The 9,774-nt window shown below is 44.0% G+C and overlaps 1 protein-coding gene across 1 annotated transcript; it reads right to left on the bottom strand.

Annotated features, from left to right (window-relative positions):
* Positions 1–1,054: 1,054 nt before the first annotated feature.
* Positions 1,055–9,505, bottom strand: LOC105865444 (KH homology domain-containing protein 1-like). The gene is made up of 4 exons (XM_076003577.1): positions 9,230–9,505; positions 1,922–2,048; positions 1,581–1,763; positions 1,055–1,257 (listed from the first exon to the last, which is right to left on the bottom strand). Exons 1-4 carry the CDS (start codon positions 9,503–9,505, stop codon positions 1,055–1,057), a joined length of 789 nt encoding a protein of 262 aa, XP_075859692.1.
* Positions 9,506–9,774: the final 269 nt, after the last annotated feature.

Genomic DNA, 9,774 nt, shown 5'->3' with positions numbered 1-9,774 from the left:
ATAAATAAATAAAGCTTCTAAAGGCTCTCATCAATCCCACCTCCACCTGGATTAATCCCACCTTCGGCTAAACTCAGGTCCTGAGCTCCACCCAGAAAATTCCCTTGAGCCATCTCCTAGTAGCACAAAGATAAAGAACATTCTCCTGACTCTCCCAACTACTGCCCTGAAACAGGAATACAAGTCCCAGTTCTCCAAAAGGAGAGGGGGGATGTTTGAAAGAAACAGAAAATATTTTTGCTATTCTGTCAAGCCATTTCTTGTTACACAAATGAACTGAGAAATCGGTAAACCTCCAAAGATCATAAAGCTACTTACTGGTAGAGCTACGATTTGAAAGAATGTATTCTCACTTCAGTGTTTGAAATATTAACTCCTACATTATAGTACTCAGGATGTACCCACACAGAAACCTTTGGTGACAGGGATTTACAGATCAAAATTACAGCCTACAGAAGATAGAATGTTAATTTGATCATTCTTGGTGCGAAACTTAAAGAAGAAAATATTTTTCTGAACATGCCTTTCACAAATTAAGTTTTCACTCTACTTTATCAGCCATAAATCTTGAAATTAGCAACTCAGAAATAAACATGATATTCCCTTTGAGAAATACTATGATTTGGTTGTTTTCTTCTTCCACTCAGATTCAAAGTGTTTTTCCACTATGAATCTGACCTTTCCAACTTTTCTTTAGTAACTGACCATGTACATTTCCTAACATTTGACCCCTCCACTCTGGTCCAATACACCATCATCTCTCTCCAGGAGTACTGAAATCGCCCAGTTGTAAGGCACAGAAATGCTCAAAAAGGAGCAAATTAAGAGGAAGTGTTCAAGTAAGGAAATGTTTAACTTGCCATAATCTTGGGAAGAGAGATCCAAAGGTGAATTTGGCATTTGGGAGAAAGTTCTGGAATGGAGATTTAGGAAGCCTTTACTAATCCATTTATTCATGTTCTGAAGACAGATCTTACAATGCCTTTAAAGGCTCTCTCAAATGCTAAGCCAAGACTTCCCCTTACATATCACCTCCCCCGGGGAGATCAGTCCTTTATCCCCAATAGAAGGAACTCGGATGGAACTCGGAACATCCAGCCAGGTGGGAATGGGAAGCCACAGGAGCACTAAGAGAGATGGTTCCACTCATCCTGCTGGCCAATGACAAGTCCCCGGTGTTGGGCTCCATGCTCATGGGGGTCTCCAGGTCATCCTTGCTCAGGGGCTGGCTCCGGACACGCTCCAGCATCTTGAGGCCTGTGGGGAGAATGCCCAGAGCTGCTGAGACAGGGCCCACAACTGGAGCCCCAGGGCAGGCCAGAACTCACATGGGGACACTGTGGGGGTGTCACCCCACCCAGGTCTTCCCAGGTGACCTATTTACACCTCCTCAATATATTCCCCTCCCTGAACAATTATCAATACATGCCACAAAAAATGGGCCCTTCCCTTCCCAAAAGACTCCCAGAGACCACGCGGAATCCCAGGCACCCAGCTGGTTCTTCAAGAACCCAAGAAGCCATGCAACTCTGCCAAGTCTACACTAAGCCCTCAACCACAGTTCAGCCACAGATACCTACCCTGGGCTTGACGGTAGGAGTCCTGGCTTATCACGCGGGATATCATGTGTAACAGCCACTGCCTTGCACTGAATGGCCCGACTACAGTGACACGAGTGTGCCCTGTGGGTGTAAACCAACTCTCCAGCTGAATGAGGGTGTAGCTGTGCACCTCGATGCAGCGAAGGTACGTGTCACTCTGCCCTGTGAGCATAAGAGGTGAGAAGACTGACTGTAAGCCACCAGTGCTTGGGGAGTGGGAGGTGGCCTTGGGGGTAGAGACCTAGGACAGATGGAGGTGGGAAAGTAGGGGAAGATCAGAAGAAGAGATAAAGGAGAGGGCAAAGGCAAAAGCCACTCACCGAAGATAAGCTCCTCCTGGCCCTCTTTCAAGTAAAATACCATTGGAGCATGAAAGTTTTCAGGCTCGGTCCACCATGGCTTCTTGCCGGGAGCACTGGTTTCCATGTCCACACGCTCTGCTGCTACCTGATTCAGAAAAGGGGCAACTGCAGGAAACAAGTTGAAAAAGCACTTGGAAAAAGTGAAGAAGGGCCAAGGCCCTCTCCTAAATATAGGCGCCTAAAGGACCCGCCTCTTGAACCACCTTAGAATCCTCGTCCAATCCCAATAGCTCCTCTCAAGAAAATCCATTCTAGGCTGGGTGTGATGGCTCACGCCTGTAATCCTAGCACACTGGGAGGCCAAGCCTGGAGGATCACTTGAGGTCAGGACTTTCACACCACCCTGAGCAAGTGGAGATCCCTTCTTTACTGAAAATAGAAAATAATTAGCCTGGCAACTAAAAATGGACACAAAAAATTAGCCGGTCATTGTGGCTCACGTCTATAGTCCCAGCTTCTCAGGAGGCTGACTGGAGAGGATCACTTGAGCCCAGGAGTTTGAGGTCACTGTGAGCTATGCTGATAACAGGGCAACAGAGTGAAGACTAAGTGTCATTAATAAAATAAAAAATAACATCCATTCTGCATTGTCTACTCTGAGCTTAATCCTTTGATACAAACTGAATAATCACATCAGTGCTCACCTCTCTGATGCCGAGGAATCCAAAATTTTCTTTATGCTAATTTCAAAGAATTTTGGAGCAAATCTACTGGCTATGAACTAGGGCTGGGGTTGAGGAACAGAAGGTACTGGAGCAGGAAGGCTGCAGAATGGACCTCCTAAGTCTGGACAGGTACCAACATCCAAACGATGACTACATATGTGTAGTCAAACAAGGATGGGTTTATTTTAATGTGCTGTATCAAGGGACCGAAAACAGTGTAGGAAAATAAAGCCTTACAGGGAAAAGTTGTGGAAAACTATTATAGGAGTGGCTAAGTGAGTCTAAGGAGTGTTTAGGGAAACAGTGGCCTCTTTTCTAGCATGGGGCAATTTGCTGATTACCTTGGTAACTTTTATTTAGGAGGTAAGGAGGCTAATATGGTCTTGATATCAGAGTATTGTATCTCTCTGGCTTCAAACATAGTTACAGACTGGCCTTTCTACATCTTCTTCTGTCACAATCACTGAGTTGTCTTAAATGGTAAAAGTATTTAGCAAGAGATATGTATGTTTGGTAGGGATGATTAGAATTTACCTGTCAGCTTCCAACTGCAAGCTCCTAAGTGCTTTGCTCTTCTCAGCCTCCCCTTTTGACCAAAAACAGACAAAGTCAGCCCTCAGGACTTCAATCTGTGGGGTGCAGATCCATATCACTCTCAGAAGCCATTGATAAAAAGGTTATTGGGAGAACACTGCATCTACATACAGTTGCTCTCTATATACCTTTTTTGCAAAATGAGATGTTGAATCCTCTGGAAAGACAATGATTGCCCAGTAGCATTTAAGCTAGTCAGGGTTCACTGGTCAACTACAATACAGGTAACTAATCGAAACAAAATAATTATTAATCCTATAAATAGGCTGTAAGTACAAGGGCCTAGATTTCAAAACCAGGCCATGAAATCATGTCCAAAAATCCAAATGAATCTGTTCTAGAGAGCCAGAAAAATCTTTTCTTTTAACCAAGCCACAATACTGTTCTACCTGACCAGGAATGATTTAGGTAGCTGCTGCAAATACCGTTTGCTATAACACAAAGTTCTTCTTGGCTAGCCATGACTATACAATCATCCATGACCACCATGAAATTTTAGTGGACCTAGTTTATTGGACCTCTGGAGAAAAAATACTGTCATTTATGACTTCTGTTAGGACCAGAGACAAATTTTGAACTACATTTCCTACTTGTATTATTCCTACTTACTGGAATTGTAGCTCCTGCAGCGCAGAGGTTGAGAGAGGAAATGATTAATATCTCTCAGTGCTTGCCTTGTTTTAGGTCTCTGACTATCATTCTCAGAGAAACAGTTTCCTGTAGAAGTAGATGTTTAAAATACTATTAACCGCTTTGGTACCGCGCTCACCGCCCAAGAAACCTTGCCCACAGCCGGCACTCATAGTCCCCATGCTAGTTTGTGCGGTGCATTGACGACGAATCCGTTTTGCTCCTGTGTGATGAGGAAAGCTTTAAAGCACTGAAAGCTTGTTTTACTTTACAGGCAGCTTTACTTGTCATGTAAATATCAGAACAGGTGACATATACATATATGTTTTCATTGTGTTATTTTTAAATGTTCACAATTTTATTTTGATAAGTGAAAAATTAGAAAAGTCAAATCACGGCTGTCAGCTAAAGTCGCTGTGAGTGTTCATCTGTGTCTATCGACTATAGTCGACGCTCCTACCAAAGTGGTTAATAAAATAGTCTAAAGATATATTACACAGGATAGGTTTGTGTAATGATCAGGTGACCTGCCGGCCACATAAAAAGCAGTACCTTAGTGTTGCACAGCCTATATCGGGGCTGTGTCAGTATCATTGATCAAAGCGATAGGAGGACAATTATTAATCCTTCAATATGTGAAGATGCTTGAGCGAAGGCCTGGGAGTCACTGAAGAGATAACAGACTAACACAGCAAGGAGAGCCCCAAAACATTGTTCCAATAATGTCAGGAGAAGTCTTTTGTCATTTGGGGTTAATGTCCAATTTTGATGAAACTGAAGGTCAGAATTAATATTGTCAGGAAAATTCAAATTCCAGGAGGGACCTGTAGAAGAAAATCTGTCTTTTGAAGTGTTGAAAGGAATAGCCATTAAATTTTTGTTAGTGGCTCTTGGGAGGCCGAGGCGGGCGGATTGCTCAAGGTCAGGAGTTCAAAACCAGCCTGAGCAAGAGCGAGACCCCGTCTCTACTATAAATAGAAAGAAATTAATTGGCCAACTGATATATATATAAAAAATTAGCCGGGCATGGTGGCACATGCCTGTAGTCCCAGCTACTCGGGAGGCTGAGGCAGAAGGATCACTCGAGCCCAGGAGTTTGAGGTTGCTGTGAGCTAGGCTGATGCCACGGCACTCACTCTAGCCTGGACAACAAAGCAAGACTCTGTCTCAAAAAAAAAAAAAAAAAAAAAAAAAAAAAATTTTTGTTAGTGGAATCAGATGCAGAATAAAAAATACATTAATAAGTTAGATTTAAACAGTAGCTATAGTCTGAGAAAAGCACACAGAGTTTTGCCATTCTTTAGGTGGCAGAGAAATTCTGTACTACAGAGGATTCAGAAAAAATGTCAATAAAATATGCGTAGCTTAAAAACTTTTGCTTGGCATTTTGGGGGCACCAAAACACCATGATGAGGAGAGCAACATTTTTACACAGGAGAGTGATGATATCAGAATATTTATCTTCAGCCAGGTGAGGTAGCTCACACCTGTAATCCTAGCACACTGGGAGGCAGAGGCGGACGGATTGCTAGAGGTCAGGAGTTCGAAACCAGCCTGAACAAGAGCAAGACCTCATCTCTACTATAAATAGAAATAAATTAATTGGCCAACTAAATATATATAGAAAAAATCAGCCAAGCATGGTGGTGCATGCATATAGTACCAGCTACTAAGGAGGCTGAGGCAGAAGGATTGCTTGAGCCCAGGAGTCTGAGGTTGCTGTGAGCTAGGCTGACACACCGGCACTCACTCTAGCCTGGACAACAAAGTGAGACTCTGTCTCAAAAAATATATATATTTATCTTGTTTTATTGTCTTGGGTAGAAGTATCTTCTTGTGGTATCATCAGCAGCTTCATCCGAAGATCTTGGTGGTTTACTTTTCTTCCAAAGATAATTTGTTTCTGGACAATACTTAAGAACCCTCAGTTTATGGTTCCCTCTGATTGTCTCCCTTTCCATTAAAGGCAAGAGTTCTTTTTCCTTTGAGTTTTAGAGTTTAGTCTCTTCCAAAGGAATAAATCTGCAGATTTGTATCCATGATAGGTTAATTATGTGGGTTTCTTGGGAAAGCTGACGTCACCACTTAAAAGTTAGGGGCGTTCAATCATTCTTTGTAGGACTTGGAAACGTGAGTGAAAGGGGTAGCCTTGCTGAAATAATAGGAACATATCTCATCCCACGTTTTCCTAATAACATCTAAAGCTCAATCATGAGCTGTCTGCCTGCTCTCTCTATTCTCTCCCTAGCTGGCCCACACCTGCAGCAACTCTGTTTTCACAACATCTGAAAAGAGCCCAAAGACAGAAAGGAAATGTAAATATTGCTCTTTATTTATTTGATAGACTCAAGGTGTTCCCCCAGAAGCTCCTGGAGGGACAGCAGGGGGGCAAACTTTAGTTTCCTGCCCAAAACCATATCTGAGGGGCAAAATCACATTCCCTGCCTTACTACATATCAGAGATATCCAAGTCTCCAGCAGCAGAAAAAATGAGAAAGCCCAACAACCTGATGTCTGGAAGCCACCCCCTGCTGATTACTCTACAGCCCTTTCTGTTTCAATTGGCATCACTATTTTTTCTTATTTCTCTTTGCCCCCAGGAGATCAGCAAGCCCCTTGGCCTCAGGGCTGGCACCCCCTTCTCTTTCTTGGGGGTGCCACTGTCTCCCTGCTCTCCCTCCCTTTCTCTTTCTCTCTCCGTCTCACTCTCTCCCTCCTTCTAAAAGGATAAAATAAACTTTTTTAGTTTTACATATCCCAATCTCTGCATGAGAAACGTTTCTCCACCCACACTGTGAGCACCTGCTGTGCTTTCCACCCTGACAGGGAGCTTGCATATGGTGGAGCCCCGGTTAGGGAGTGAATTCCTGAGTGCACAAAGTGGCATATCCATCCCAGGAGGAGCCGAGGTCACTGTCACCAAGGCTCATGCCAATTCTCAAACCATGGAAATGAGTCTTGGAGAGTACTCTCGAGTTTAGTTTTAGAATTCAGTTTTTTTCTTTCTAATATTTCTAAAAATTTTGGAGCTATTTGTTCATTCCAACTGCAGTGAAATGTGTGCCCCACATCACTGAAGAACAAGTTGGAATTCCTTAGGTCCAGAGCAACAATTAATCAATTTTACCATCAGAATCTTGGCTATACATCAGAAATATCCTCAATCAATCCTGGAAATAAGCAGATAATGGCCAGACATATTTACAAACCATCACTAGGACAATTGTTTTGGTCAATGTTACTTATTCAGCATAGAGCTAAACTAAGTTATTTCCTTGGGATTCTGGGTAATTGCACTTTGAATAAGTCTCCATTCTTTTACAGGGCTAACCCCTTAGGTAACAGCAAAGCTAATGAAAGTTCTTTAATTTCTTGCCACTTTTAAGGAGACTTCCACAACAGGTCAGGAAACCTATCTCCAGAGTTTTCTGAAATAGACCAACCCAGTTGCATTCTACTGCCTATATATAAATATTTGGTTGGCCAGGGAGGTGGCTCACGCCTGTAATCCTAGCACTCCAGGAATCCAAGGCAGGAGGATCGCTTCAGATCAGGAGTAGGAGACCCACCTGAGCAACAGTGAAACCCTGTGTCTTCAAAATATAGAAAAACAATTAGCTGGGTGCTGTGGCATGCACCTATCGTCCCAGCTACTCGGGAGGCTGAGGCAGGATTGCTTGACCTCAGCAGTTTGAGGTTGCTGTGAGCTATGATGATGCCATGGCACTCTAGCCCGGGTGACAGAGGGAGAGTCTCCTCAAATAAATAAATAATTAAATATTGGTTTCTTAATCTCTTGTTACCTTGGCAATCTTAAAGGAGGAAGAACAACAATTTAGCAATTTGAGCTGATTTAACTTCGGGAAGAAAATCATACAATAATGGTGAATTTAGAACCATCATAGCATAGACTACTTGAAAAATTGTAATTTTCATATTTTTTTTAGGCAATCATGAAAATGAGGTTTATTGAGGAGAGGAAGATAGGATTACAGAGCAAGAACAAGATATAGGATTCCAGAGCAGGATACATACCCCACCAATGACCACCGGACCCACTGTCACAGCAAAGGGAGAGCAAAAGGAAGGGCAAAAGGCTATATTTTTAAATGTGAACCATTATCAAGAAACATTAGGCTGCGTGCAGTTGCTCATGCTTGTAATCTTAGTACTCTGGGAGGCCAATGTAGGAGGATTGCTTGAGGTCAGGAGTTCAAGACAAGCTTGAGCAAGAATGAGACCCTGTCTCTACAAAAAATAGAAAAATTAGCCAGGTCCACCTGGAGTCCCATATACTTGGGAGGCTGAGGCAAGAGGGTCACTTGAGCCCAGGAATCAGAGGCTACAGGGAGCTATGATGAGGTCACTACACTCCAGCCTAGGCAACAGAGCAAGACCCTGTTGCAAACAACAAAAGCCAAATAACAAGCAACATTCAATAATCTTCAACAGAGGAGTTTCCAAAATATTTGTACACAGCATGGATAGTTCCCTAACACAGGTCAAATAATCATGACCTCTCCCTCCCGAAGTAAAGGAAGGAGACTTGTCCTGAGAGTGAATCAGGGCACTAACAAATACCCAGGGACTTTAATTTATCCCATAAAGTCTATTATGACTGTCAGTGATTGAAAATTGGCAAAGAATGTTTCCTTTTTAAAATCAATGCGTTAACAGTTATTGTGTCAGTCTATATAATAAACAGCAGGCTCTTTCAACTTTAGAAGTATACAATCCTTTATTATAATTCGCCTAGGAAAACTCAACTTTTATTTTGACTTGTCTTGTTTCATGCCATTCTAGGTTTGCTAACCAAAGGAGCACTCATAATATGTTTGTTACTCAAAATTTGGAGAATATGAAGCAAATGAATATTTCCATGAATATTCTTTTTCTTCTTTCCTTTATAAATTAAAAGAGCAGCAAATATTGTTACCAGTGGCCATCCCAGGAAACCTAAAGAAAAGACATCCTACTGGTTGGATAATTCTGGACTGGAGGCCTGTATTTTAGACAAATAAAAACAAGGCATGTGTTAGACTAGAGCGCCAGTAGGTGTCAAGGAAGGAAATGTAGGGATAGAGCCATCAGGATTTTCCGATTTCAAGATTTGGGGCAATTAAGTCAGACTATTTTCGGGCGAAAAGAAGACGTTGGGAAATTGGCTCAAAAAATACAACTGTTTAAAAATCAGATTGCAGACCCAGTAAGTTCCCAGTCCACTGTCTGCACCCCCAGCAAGAGCGCTAGGGTGACCCTAAGCTGAGGGGAAGCTCTGCGCCCTAAGGCGAGCACAGAGCAGGGGGAGGACACGGGCCGCTGGACCAGCTGAGCGCCCCCCCCCCCCCCCCCCGCAACCCCTGCCACAGCCCCGCACCACACACTGCTTTGGTGTCGCAGCTGCTCCCCAAGTGGAGGCGCCAGAGGACGCGCGCTCCGGAGACGGGTCCGCGGGGAGCGGCGGGGACCAGACTTGGCGCCACTCAGGCCCCAGAGGCGAGAAGGCGGGACTGGCGGCGCGGCCACCTTGGGGGGACCTATCTGCTTGAGGCCTTCGCAAGATTTCCTTCCCCGTGTATTGCGGGTTGGGTGGCGGGACTGAGACCTGAGGAGGGAGCCCCAAGTGACGTGTATAATGAGACCACAGGTGCATCTCCTAGAAGAGCATGTGGCACAGGGCCAGAGAGTTAGAGCCCCGAGCATCCTCCTGCCCCTTGCTCCCACTTTGCCTCTCCCTCTGTCCTCCACCCCATCTCAGTCTCTGGCCTCTGTGGCTCCCTTTCCCTCCCCTCGCCCTTCTTTGGCCTCCTCTCACCCTCCCACCCACAGGCTTTCTGCCTCCTCCTGGAGAGGGTTGCCTTTTCTCAAAGGAAAGAAGTGCAGGAAACAGAAAATTTCTTCCTGCCCAGGCTGAAAAACAAG

Source organism: Microcebus murinus, chromosome 5 (genome assembly GCF_040939455.1).
Source record: "Microcebus murinus isolate Inina chromosome 5, M.murinus_Inina_mat1.0, whole genome shotgun sequence".
NCBI classification, from domain to species: domain Eukaryota; kingdom Metazoa; phylum Chordata; class Mammalia; order Primates; family Cheirogaleidae; genus Microcebus; species Microcebus murinus.
Note: the sequence above shows the minus strand (reverse complement) of the source record. Positions and strands in the feature narration are given on the sequence as shown.

What these genes read in the sequence shown, in the direction of transcription:
- LOC105865444 (XM_076003577.1), bottom strand. Translation starts at nt 9,505, where the DNA reads ATGCACCTGTGGTCTCATTATACACGTCACTTGGGGCTCCCTCCTCAG. An exon ending in CGACACCAAAGCAGTGTGTG is followed by an intron (nt 2,049 to 9,229) that starts GTGCGGGGCTGT and finishes TTTCTGAATCAG; the next exon opens with GTAGCAGCAGAGCGTGTGGA. An exon ending in CCAGGAGGAGCTTATCTTCG is followed by an intron (nt 1,764 to 1,921) that starts GTGAGTGGCTTT and finishes TTATGCTCACAG; the next exon opens with GGCAGAGTGACACGTACCTT.